We start from the raw sequence: 12,843 nt of genomic DNA on the forward strand, positions 1-12,843 counted from the left end.
CATAAAGGCTTATACAACAAGTTGCTGAGAAAATCCGCTAGGGGCTCTTATGCATTTAACGTTTAACATGACTTCAAATAGGGCTGCTCACAATCTTATAGTTATAACATTTAACATGGTAAAACATTTTACATTTAACACAACATCATGAATACCCCTAATGTTTTAGACCTTTAGTTTACTTTTTATTTCTTATCATCTTATACGCTTACGCTTTTTACAATATTTTTGTATCTTCTTAGTAGCCCAGATGAATCCCTACAAAGCGGTACGAAACCTTGGCACTTACTAAATAGTTTTTTACTATTTGAGTTCCTTTTTGACCGCGTCCGGGCCATGATCCTTTTATTTATAAAACACGGCTAATCAGGGATCTTACAATAAATTTCATAAAAGTAATAGGGTGTATAAAATGACCGTTTTCCAACCAAATATTTGTATTATTATTTCTTTGATATAAAATACAATTAATACTCAAAGCATTGTCCATTGATATCCACCATCATTAGCCCTCTGCTAACCAATTGCTTGATCCCTCGTTGAGACCATTCTTTGGGATGGCTGTTAAAGAACTCTTGGACCGCAATTTCAACTTCCGCAAAACTATCATTTTTTTCCCCTTGAAGGAAATGGGTCATGGGTCGAAACAAGTAGTAATCCGATGGTGCGAGGTCTGGACTATATGGTGCACTAGATGAGGCAGTTCGAACCCATGAAGTTCTTTAAGCCTTTCTTTAGTTCGACGGGATGTGATTACTGATTGCTGAGGAGTAAGTTCATGAGGGATCAGTCGATTGCTCTTTATCACCTTTCCTAAAAGAGTAGATGGCGACTGACAGTATCTTTCGACACACCACACTCCCTGGCAAGTTCGCGAGTACTTGTGGACGGATTTGAGTCAACAGCTTCCTGGAGAATCTCATCAATATCCATTAATGTTCGTCTGGAGCCCTTCTTCCTTTCCAATGTCGTATCTCCAGTGCTAAATTCTGCCGCGCAGAGCGCTGGTCAGGAGTTGCTTCAGCGGCTCTGAAATTTTTTGAGTAATGCCTTAACACATTACGAGAATTTCGTAGAACATTGTCACGTTTCTGCTTTGAAACAAATCTGAGGCTTTTTTTGAAGAAGTCGAATGGGATTCAAAAAGCTTAGAGAATGCCCTAAAGGGGTTATTAAGTATTGGTAAGCATTAAAAAGGATCAAAATATTTACAGTCTTTTGAAATCTTGAATTTGATAAAACTTTTTTTTAAAATTATACACTGCATATAATCGTAATTACATACTCTTTTATAAACTTCATCTGCCTTTTCCCATTCCGTTTCATCGGAAATTTTTGAATCCGGTAGAAGCGGATCAATAAATGGCCCAGCTACTATATCAGGGAAATCTGGTTTATGTACAATAAGGTCTGGCCTGAAATACATGGTTTGTCTTTAGGTAAAGCTCTTATAAAGGACAGAGTTATGGTCAGCTCAATATTATCATTATTATTGGGTCGTTTCATATTAAGTGTCTGTTTTCACAGGAAAAGTTATTTAATAAAACAATTTTATGAAATGATAACATTTTTATTCAAAATATTTACCCTCATTTTCTATAAATTTTCCCCAATGTGTAATCATTTTTTCATAACTGAAATATTTAGAGTTTGGTGAACAAAATGTGTTTTTGACCTGAGAATCTTTTTCAAAAATTTTACTTTTAAGGAAGTTGTCTAAATTTCTAAACTGATGGAAATCTGTCGGAGGTAAGTTTGGCGAATTAAGTGAGTGTGGAAGGACTTCGTAACACAGCTCGTATAGTTTCTCGTTTAGAAACATGAGGTCTGGCGTTGTCGTGTAAGAGTATGGGTCCCTTCCACCAACCAATGTAGGTTGTTGTTTTTTAAGACGTTTTTGATTTGTCAATATATATGCAGTACAATGTGGATGTGATAGTTTTACCTCTGGGTATAAATAAGAAATGAATTATTCCTGTTATGGCCACCACACGGAAACCAATAGTTTTGGATGCAAATTTGGTTTTAGCATGTGTCTAGTCTGTCGCCGATATATAACCATTTATCTGACCATGACTCTTGTAATATACTATCAACTTCTCTTCGCACGTGATTATCCTTTCGAGAAATGACAACTTTTAAGCTGCTGCCGCTCATTAAGCTCATGAGGAGCCCACAGATCTATCTTTTTTACTTTATCAATAGACTATAAGTGTGGAGAAACTGTCTACACACTTGTATTCGGTTGTGTTGCAAGTCCTTTAACTGTTTGGTAAGGGTTTTCTTCCACAGTAAGCCTAATTTCATCGTCGTCAATTGCTGGTGGAGTTCTTCTTATGGGTTGGTTATCCAAATCTATCAGCAGCTAAAAATGTTCAAACCTCAGGTGAATGGTCCGTACGTTACAACACTCTCGCGCGTGTCCATTGTCATATTTGACGGCATACTAAGCAGTGTGTAATAAATTGGAATGATAATAAATACTAGAAAAAAAGATAGGATTATTAACGGCTAATTATAATCAGTAAAGATAAACGAAAACTGCTGAAGTCTAATAATCTCAACTTTGAATTACTGAAGTAATAAAGACAGACGTTTCATATGAAATGACCCAATACATACGTAGTAAAATAATGCACACATAGGGCGTAGGCAGGATTTCGCCAAGGGAGAACAAACTTCAGTCCACACACGCACACAATGTTACCTTCCTAATTATAGTATGTTTCCATAAAGAAATCATCTGTCAAATAAGTCCAATATTTTCTTTCTTGGGTCCCAAGTGTCTAGGGGAGAGTCGTGCCTACGCCCATGCACACACACTTATAGAAGAACGAAAATAAAGAGCAAAATTTGGCAAATAAAACAGTACACTTCTTAACCTTTAATATGAGATATTTAGTCTTCAACATTAATGCAAATGGTATTCAACAAAAAAAATTCACAAAATGTTGATTTCTAGTTGTTCAGACAAAAAATTTTGATTTATGAAAATATATCTCAGAAACCATAAGATGTACAGAAGTCTGCCAGCACTCAAATGAAAGAAAGTTGAATGTAGTATAAAGTAGTTAATAACGTTTATCTTCGTAGGAGTAGTAGTTTTGTATATTTTCGAAAATAATTTAACTAAATTTTAATTTCTTGTTGTTGGGATAACATTTTTAGAAGTACCATAAAAACTACTACTGCTACGAAGATAATCTATATAATACTCCTAAGGCCATAAACTACTTTATAGTACATTTAAATAGCTTTTATTTGAGTGCTTATAGACGTCTATACGTCGAATAATTGTTGAGATAAAGTTTTCTAAAAATAAATTCAAATAATATATATACTAAAAATAATCAAATAAATGATTTTTCAGTGCAATATTTTTGAAATGTTATTTTTAAAAAGCTATATCTCCGGAATTATTAAACGTAAATAGCTCTATTAGGTCCAATAATTTAGAAAACTTACTCTACTTTAAATGATGCTCTCTTAGATGTTCTAGTGTTGGTATTTTTAAAGTTATAGAGCTCCAAATGAAAAATAAATTTTTCTTAACGTTTTGAAAGAGATGCTATTTCATATTATCCATACCTATACTTGGCAGACTCATCAATTTAGACTAGTAATTATACATAGTTTTCATTAAAGTAATCAAAAATTGGACAGAAATAACTCCCTTTTATCACCCTGACTCTTGTACTATTATTAGCTTTAAAACGGGAAATTGCACATTTAATGTACATAATTTATTTTACATATTTACCAGTTATACGAAAAATGTTTCAAACCATTTTGATTAAACTAATCAGAACAATGTCAAATTACATAGTCTGAGTTTTATCCTCATTCAAATAGTATTTATAGGCAGAGATGTGCAAAAATTAGAAAGCAGAAACTAATAGCTCAAATTGCCATGGATACAATATTTACCCATCAATGGTTCATTCATAAATAAGGGTTGTTGCCATGGATACAATATTTACCCATCAATGGTTCATTCATAAATAAGGGTTGTTGCCATGGTAATTTTAGCTATCAGTATCTACTATAAATAAATTTTTCCTATCTCTGTTGACAGGGCTATTAAAAAAAATACTCTAAACATCTTTAATTGTTATTATTTCAAATAATTAACCATATCTCATTGTTTAGCAGTACTAAAAACAGAATAAATATCAAATATAAAATTTTAAACTTAACTAAAGGAGAAAATAAATGTTTTTATATTTTCATGGTTGTTAAGATAGCAGTAAAATTTTATCTTCACTTGAAGATCAATTCATACCTAGCGGTCTGAGTATACAATATACATTGTTGGAAATCCATGGATAAAATTTATTGTTGATATATAAAATGAAATTTGTGTGAATTATAAAGTTCTTGATTGCATTTGATTATTTAATCGTTTTCTTAAAGTTACATGGTTCAAAATAAATGAAGTTGGTCTCATGATGATTTGAATTTTTTTTTTATTTTACATTGATTTCTTTTTGTTTTTAGAGATAAATCAGTACATTTTTTTTTTCTTAGGCTAAAAATGGTCTTTTAAAAAACGATAAAAATCATTTTTTATTTTCAGTCGAACAGGATAATTTTAGTAAAAGATGGGCTGATGATTTAAAACAAGATTCTGTTTTAGAAATATAGCCCGGATGGTGGTCAATGAAGGTATCAAAATAAAACTATTTATTGTTAACCCGACTTTTTTTTACAATTTTAATACCTACATTGAATGCCACCCGGACTATCTTCCGACAACCTTCTTCATACGGTCAACTGTCTTCTTTCAGTATAAAACAAGATTCAAGGAATCTACTTGGTGTTAGAAACTAGATAACTACACTTAATTGAAATATGAGAAGGGAGGCCTGGAACCATTGAAGAGTTGTACCAATTGATGATAAAGCATCATAAATATATATATTTCTTGGGGGGGGGGAGGGAGGAATGTAGTAATTTGGGTGTATTTTGTATTACAACAATTATTAAAAATTGGTTCCTTTGATTCAATCTAATTTTTTAAAATAAAATTAGAGCCAATGTTTAAGAAAAGTATATGCCTTGACCTCAAAACAACCTAATTCTCAAAATTCCATATAAACCTTTCTGATCATCCTAATCCTTTGGTTCAATCCTTACAATCCACCACAAAGGTTGAAACAGCCAAGAGGCCTTTTTTAAAATAAAATTGACAATTGGAGTTCTGGCAATGACCAGATGCTTCGCTCATGTAGAGTGATTGTGGGTTTAGCGCACTAACTCAGCCTCCACAAGCTGATTACCAGTGAAGCGGTAAAAGGGCTACACTGAGATCTCGAAGGGCCATACTCTACCCCTCATGTGTAGGGGAAAGAGTGGGCTCAGGAATCTTTAGGTCGAGATTGTAAATATTGTATTATTACAAACCAATGTTTTAATATTGGTTTCGTAAATAAACATGTCTGTAAATAAATTAAAAAATGTTAATCACAAATGACTTGATGTTAAAGCAGTGGATATGATTAATAATATTTACTTAATTGCTACTAATACCTCTTCACAGATACTTTTATATAATCTTCAGCATATGTTGACTTGGGGGCATCGGGATTGTTTTTTCTCTTTACTCCAAAATAAAACTCTTCTTCTTTATCGTCCATTGTTACTAAGCAATCTGTATTACATAAGAATGCATGTGCAACAGCATATATACGGGAAAAGTATTGTAAAATATAATAACTTGTTCAGGAATGTAGACAATTTTAATTAAAATAATATATCACATGATAATTATGACAACAATGAATGTTAAAAATTTACAAAACTAATTAAATTCATGAAAGTCTTAATAAATAGTGACTTTATTTTTCTTATATGTATATATGTTTTTAAGGCAGTTCTGAAATCTTCCATGCTCCAATTCTATACCTGAACCATATCAGAAAAAGGTCTTTTCCCATTTGAAGCCAGCTAAAAATTGGCACAATTTTGGAACCTAAAAGCGAAAACAAAATTACAAATAAACACAAAAATAATAATTATTTTTTTAAAGAGATTATACTGAGGTTATGAGGCATCTATTAACAAAATCCTAATTTCAATTCTCTGATTTTTCCATTGATATAATAAATTCAAACAAGTCATTCATTCTTATTAAGAAGAAGGTTCAGCCTGATTTCAATGCAAAAACTTTATCTGAATCAAATCGATAATCAAATTTTGGAAAAATAAAAAATTGATTTAATCCTTTTAAAATCCCTCATATATTATACTTTAAAATAGATTTTTATTTTTACATTATTGAAAATGCTTCATTTTCAAATAAAATTTCACATTATAAATCAAGAACAAAGAAAAGAAAAAAATTGCAATCCTAGGAAACTAATCTTTGCCCCTGTTTAATTATTATAATATTGGCCTCTGAGTCTAAGGAAAGTACAGCACCTTAAGGTTTTAGAAAATAAAATATTACATAAAACATTCAGACTGAGAAAGGATGAGTTAACCAGAGAATTTAAAAGGCTATACAATGGTGAATTGTGGGAACTGCACCCAATAAATATAATTCTAGTTATAGCATTGCAGTGAATAAGAAGGGCACATAAGATTCTGGGACTTAGTAACAAACAGATCCTTAAAATGTTAATACACACTAAACCGACGGGTAAACGTCAGAGGGGTAGATCGAAACATAGATGGGAGGATTGGGTTAAGAATGATTTAATAGATTTGGGTTTGGACAAATATATGTAGACAATGACATTGGTGGTATTGGCATCGAACCTGCAAATCTTGTATGCTAAACCTTTATTATTACCATTAACAACATTTTCCAAGGCAGAGTTGGGCAACTATGAAACTAATAGCTAAAATTGCCATGGATATGATATTTATTTATCAATGATTCATTCATGAATAAGAGTCGTAACCATGGCAATTTGAGCTATTAGTTTCATAGTTGTGAATTAAAGTTTTTGGTAAATTCTGATTCCACAGGTTAATATTAATTGGTATTAAGTTATGGTGATAGGCAGAGGTAAAACATAATAACAGACACATATGGTTTCATGATGCAGTTTTTTCTTAAAGATAAGAAAATTAAATCCAAAATTTTAAATAACAGTAATAGTTATGACGATCACTCTTTTGGTGATGGATATGCTGAAGACTTGAACAATGGTTTTTTGTATAAGTACAAGCAAATCAGATAAGAAAAAATGACAGTACTTCTTGACCTGTTTTGAAAATAGATTTTTAAATTTTATTTCTTCAATAACGAGTCAAGTATAGGGCCGCCCATAGCTCAGTGGTTAAGACACAGTCTTACCAATTTGATGTCTATTGTCTATGTGATAAGTGGCGGTGCCGGTTCGAATCCGGCCTGGGAAGTTGACTTTTTCATTGAGTGGTGGTCCCACAAAATGAAGAACTTTGACCCCCAACCATGGTTAGGCAGTATAGGACTCCAATGGGAGTCGTGGCCGAAAAAATAAATAAATAAATAAAAGTATGTGATAAGTGGATTTGGTAAAATATGTAATTTAAAGTCAATTTACGAATGCTTCGTTACATTCTGTAGAATAAAAAGGTTAAGGTGACTATGTGAAAGTGAGGATGGTATCTGTTCCAATTAGGTCTGTCATTGAAGCATTGTCACACTGGGTCTTGTGCGATAGTTAGATAGTATATGTAGCAGCAGTGAAACTACTATCATGTTAAAATATGTTGATGTAAATATGTTAAAACATGGTATCTGACACATAATAAGCTTACAGGAACTTATATTTGGATGAAAAACATGGTATCTGCAAGTACCACTATTATTTGTTCTTATATCCAAAAAGTTTTATAAAGTAAAAATTTTATATTTTAATACACTCAAATTAATTGGGCATTACAAATTGAGATTCTTGTTGGAGCTAAGTACCAAATATTATTCTCAAAACTTAACAATCGATTTCCCACAAGTTTTCATTTTGTCAGTGGCCATGTTTTATGATCGAACGCCTTAATTATCGAAACTAAGAAAAGTATTTGGGGAAATGATAAAAAAAAAAAAAGAAAAATAGCAAGAAATTTTAGAAAACGGTTTAGGAAGATGCTAACAATATTTATGGTGATTAAAATGAGGTATTGAATAATATTATATAAAGCAAATTATATACTATACCACCATGGGGTTTTCAATTAAATTTTATATGATACAAAACAATCTTTATCTATCGTATTTACCATCAATCTCAGTCCAATTCACAGCAATTTCAGAAGTTGGTATTTTAAGTAGCTCAGCTAAATATAGAAGTTCTACATCAAATGCCCTGAAAAATTGTTTATCATATGAAAAAATACATATTATATGAAAAATTATTAAAATCGATCAAAGAAGTTATTAACGTCTTTTGAGAATATTTATAATAAATAGAAAAGAGGTATTAAAAAATAATTGTATTTCTTAATAAGTAATACAGTACAAGATAATACTAACTTGAAGAAGTACTATAGAACAAGATAATACTGACTTGAACAATTAATGCATCATTGTCATAAATTATATCCCTTACCATCTTTCGACATGAATGTTCGAAAAGAGACACTTTGCAGTTTTACGAGTGAATAGTTTAAATCCACATTGCGTATCTCTAATAGACCTAACTGTAAGTAGCCAAACCAGAAAATGGAATCCATGCATTAGAAAAACGCGACAGAAAGATCTATTTGCTATAGATTCTTCTTCTAAGTGAGATCGAGAACCACATATCACTGCATGTAAGTCTGCAGCTTTCTCAGGATTCTTAGTATAGTCACCTGTTCATAGAAAATTAAAAAAATAATTCAGTCATACAAATGTTTTTAATTTTAGAGATAATTTAACATATCATATAATTTATTAAGCTATTAAGCAATCATCTAGTAACTGTGTTTTATAAACAATGATTCAATAAAGTAAAGCTTATTATTTTTAGTTACAAAATATAAATTTTTCATAACTTGTTCAAAATTGTTGAATAACCACAAACAAAAATAAAAAAGTAAAAACTTTATTCAAATAAAATATATGGAAAAGTGCCAATTGTATTGAACATACATTTAGTGATCTGAAGAAGGCTTTTCTCCAACTTTGTAATATCAGAAAATTTAGTAGCACCATCAGCGTCAGCGAAAAGAATAACAGATCCTCTAGCACTAAACACACCCTAAAATAATATTAATATAAGTCATAATAAAAAGTCACAAATAATGAACTGACGACAAACTTACCAGACGAACTGCTCCTCCTTTACCACGGTTAGGTTTCAAGTCTAGAAGTCGAACTTTTTCAGATCCGAAGTTCTTCGCATATAACCATGCAAGAAGTGGCGTTTTGTCTGTGCTACCATCACTAACTATTATGACTTCATAAGAGAAACCTGGTATTTCTTTGCATCTATCTTCCAAGAAGTCAAGGCATTCATCCAACATAGTTGACACTGTTATATGGAATAATACATAAAATAATGAAACCAGTGAAATGAGATTCATAAACATTTTACTCAAATATTAAATAACTTTGAGGAAATACAATCCAATCAAAATACATTACTAATTTCAAACCTGCTTACATCGTTTTTCCTCATTGTAAGCTGGTACAATTACACTCAAAGTAATGGTTGGAGAATCTTTGAGGGATGGGAAGGGTATAATGTGAGAACTCACAGCATCATAGAAATAATGTTCTCTCTTTGAACGTTTTATGATAGGGTATGGTGTAGCTCCAAAGTACACGTATAACAACTAGAAATGAAAATGAATTGACAAATAATTTGTGAATAATGAAAGTGACAGTTAAATCAAATAAATTAAAAATACACACGCTTAAACCCAATGCAAAGTAAAAAGTAGTAAAAGTAGCAAGGACTATGTTCCAGAGGTCAAAACTCATCTTTACTAATAGCAATAGAATTCTATATTCTACATTGTTATACTAGATAAGAAATCCACGTAAACTCATCGAATAATGGTTTCAAAGAGGTAAGGTTTCATAAACTGTATTCTTGGCTAAGACGATCTTCTTAAAAAAATGACAGTGACTATTGATTTTGTTTAACTTTTGTTGATAGAACTGTTCTTCACAAAAAGTTGTATATTATGTGTTTAATGACATTTAAAAATCATAATAAACATTTAACTCGCTTGTCTCTCTTTAAGTTCAAGTTATTCTCAGTGGCTCAACGAAAAAAACCTAAACTACAGAAACAATGTTGAATTTCAAATTTATAGCAACCTCGATAAACACTATCAAATACAAATATGTGCTCTGATAAGTTCTAATATCCATCATCAACTGTTCCTATTGAATGCGAGAAACGGCATACTACCCATTAAGGAATGCTATATGATCTTTTGCGAAATTACACACTCTTTTCATGATCTGGCTGACTGTAAATTACTAAATATTATAAATTGTAACTTTGTCCGTAAATTATAAGGTTCACGAAAATATTTTTAGGGAGTGAACTGTAGCCAATTATGCACTTCAAAAACATCTTCAACTTGCTGTATAAAATATTATCAAATTTGAAGGACTAATTGAGAAATAATCAGAAGAATCACGTTATCTGTAATCTTGTATATGTGCATTTTGATTGAGATACTATATAAATAGACGTTATGTTTGTATTTAACGAACATCGATGGAGTAGTCTTCTGATCTACAAAGAACACGAGAAACAGCATATAACCCATTAAGGAATGCTATATGATCTTTTGCGAGATAACAGACTCTTTTCATGACCTGGCTGGTTAATTTCTGTTACTTCATTGAATTAAGAATTAGTTCGTTAATCCGAATTCCATCATCATTCATCACCGTCCGGATCTGACAAAAACCATTCACAAAGTCAAATCGTATTGTAAGTTAGTCAGAAAATACAGGGTTATTGTTAAGTTTGTTCCAGCGATGAATCTTGTAGTGATACACAAAAATAGTACACCTGAATGAGTTGAAATTTTGAAAACCCATAGAATAAATTTCGTTCTTTACACTCTGCATATAATAGGTTGGTTACTTTTGAGATGTGTGTTCTTCTTGCCCTATTTGGAGTACACAAGGATACTCAACCTCAAATTAATAAATAAAAACATAATAGGAAAAGATGATTGGGAATGCGGTCAATGAAGAACACAAGTAAGTAAAAACTTATTCATTAGAGCAAACGTTTCGGCCGGAATTGCAGGCCTTTATCAGGGCGTCTAAAGCCAGGGCCCAACATCCAATAACTGATTAACTGTCAGTAACTCGGTGTTGGGACATGGGTCCATACCACCTGAAATTGAAGGTCTGGTGACGCTGGCACTAATAATTCAGAATTTTGCTTATTTGTGTTCTTCACTGACCGTACCTCAATCATATATAATTCACGGACAACTATTTACTCATTAAAAATAACTTGAATAATTTAAAAAATCACTGCAGTGGTTTTTACACTCATTGTTTTAATAATTATTTTAATTTTAACAAAATCATCTAAAATTAATTTGATGACTAATATTATAATTAAAACCACAGAAAGGAGAGAAAAAAAAAAGTGAATTAGTTTCATTGATGACCAAACTGGACGGATTAGTCAAGACTATTTGTGCTTCTCTTTGCCCTTATAGACTTAGTCGCTCGTGATCAATGGTGAAAGTGTATACTTAATAGTTAATTTTAAAGTAGTAGACAATTTAAGCTAATCGTGATTTACTTGACATTTCTTGATTATAGCTTAAGTTGCTCTATTGTTTATAATATAATTGGATGAAAGTAATTATGATATAATAATTTGGAAGATTCTGTTAATATTTTGATTTTAAATTAAGGATAATGTTGAGATACCCAGTTTCATGTACATTTTTAGGCTATATCAAAAGAAGTATTTTGCTCAGTTGCAGATACAACCACAGTAAAACCGATTTTCGTTTGGAAGAACTCAATCATCGAAAAATTGTAAGATTGTCTGGAGAAGAATCTTCTAACTTTTTGCAAGGTTTGGTCACTAATGATGTCAATAATATCTCTTCTTCAATGTACACCATGTTTTTAAACAATAGGGGGCGGATTTTATTTGACTCGATTATCTACCCTGCTAAAGAGAAAGATACCTTCCTGTTGGAGTGTGATTCTCAAGCTATGCACCAATTAATCAAACATCTAAATATGTATAAGCTCAGAAAAAAAATTGCAATCTCTCTAGCTTCTGAATTGAATGTATGGTGTATTTACAATCCTAAGCTTGTTGATAATTCAAATGAGGCAAAAGTTTCTTCTACCGAGACATTTGATATGAATGCTGTTGATAAAAATTTAATGATTACACCCGACCCTCGAACTAATTTGTTAGGTTACCGTATTATTGCCAAAGAAGGTGATGAAATACCTAATTTGCCTAAAAGTGATTTGTATACACTATGCCGATATAAATTAGGCATTGGTGAAGGCATTGACGAACTTCTCTTCGAACAAAGTTTTCCTCTTGAAATGAACTGTGATTACCTTAATGGTGTATCTTTTAACAAGGGATGTTACATTGGACAAGAACTGACTGCAAGATCATTTCATACTGGTGTAATTAGGAAACGGTTAATGCCTCTTATTTTTGAGTCTGAGGCACTCGGTATTCCAATAAATACACCTATCGAAGATCCTAATATTACTAGAAAGTCACCCATCGGAAAAGTTAGGACTGTTAAAGGTGTGAATGGTATTGGGTTGATGCGTGTATCCGAAACAATAGAATCTAAATCTTTAAAAATAATTAATTTTATGGCAAGATCTTATATTCCAGGTTGGTGGCCTGAAGAAACTGTAGAGCAAACATATGTCAAAATAAAAAAATAATTTATTGATTA

At 31.6% G+C, this 12,843-nt stretch overlaps 3 protein-coding genes across 3 annotated transcripts in view; 1 reads left to right on the forward strand and 2 right to left on the reverse strand.

The window, feature by feature from the left end:
- LOC106677509 (uncharacterized) overlaps nt 1-5,665 on the reverse strand; it is a 14,127-nt gene extending 8,462 nt beyond the window's left edge. The window contains exons 1-2 of the mRNA XM_014415530.2: nt 5,530-5,665; nt 1,286-1,415 (exon numbers count right to left, since the gene is read on the reverse strand). Of these exons, the coding sequence (XP_014271016.1) occupies nt 1,286-1,415; nt 5,530-5,636 (237 nt within the window). The 5' untranslated portion in view covers nt 5,637-5,665. The remainder of the gene's footprint in view (nt 1-1,285; nt 1,416-5,529) is intronic.
- A 49-nt stretch (nt 5,666-5,714) lies between these two features.
- wol (Dolichyl-phosphate beta-glucosyltransferase wollknaeuel) lies at nt 5,715-9,986 on the reverse strand. Its single transcript, XM_014415404.3, has 7 exons — nt 9,827-9,986; nt 9,576-9,747; nt 9,235-9,443; nt 9,062-9,170; nt 8,538-8,781; nt 8,209-8,294; nt 5,715-5,971 (listed from the first exon to the last, which is right to left on the reverse strand). Exons 1-7 carry the CDS (start codon nt 9,893-9,895, stop codon nt 5,865-5,867), a joined length of 996 nt encoding a protein of 331 aa, XP_014270890.1. The 5' UTR covers nt 9,896-9,986; the 3' UTR covers nt 5,715-5,864.
- A 1,649-nt stretch (nt 9,987-11,635) lies between these two features.
- Nucleotides 11,636-12,843, forward strand: LOC106677021 (putative transferase CAF17 homolog, mitochondrial). Its single transcript, XM_014415088.2, has one exon. It carries the CDS (start codon nt 11,819-11,821, stop codon nt 12,830-12,832), a length of 1,014 nt encoding a protein of 337 aa, XP_014270574.1. The 5' UTR covers nt 11,636-11,818; the 3' UTR covers nt 12,833-12,843.

This window comes from Halyomorpha halys, unplaced genomic scaffold (genome assembly GCF_000696795.3).
Source record: "Halyomorpha halys isolate HHAL.00 unplaced genomic scaffold, Hhal_1.1 Scaffold1.1, whole genome shotgun sequence".
NCBI lineage: Eukaryota > Metazoa > Arthropoda > Insecta > Hemiptera > Pentatomidae > Halyomorpha > Halyomorpha halys.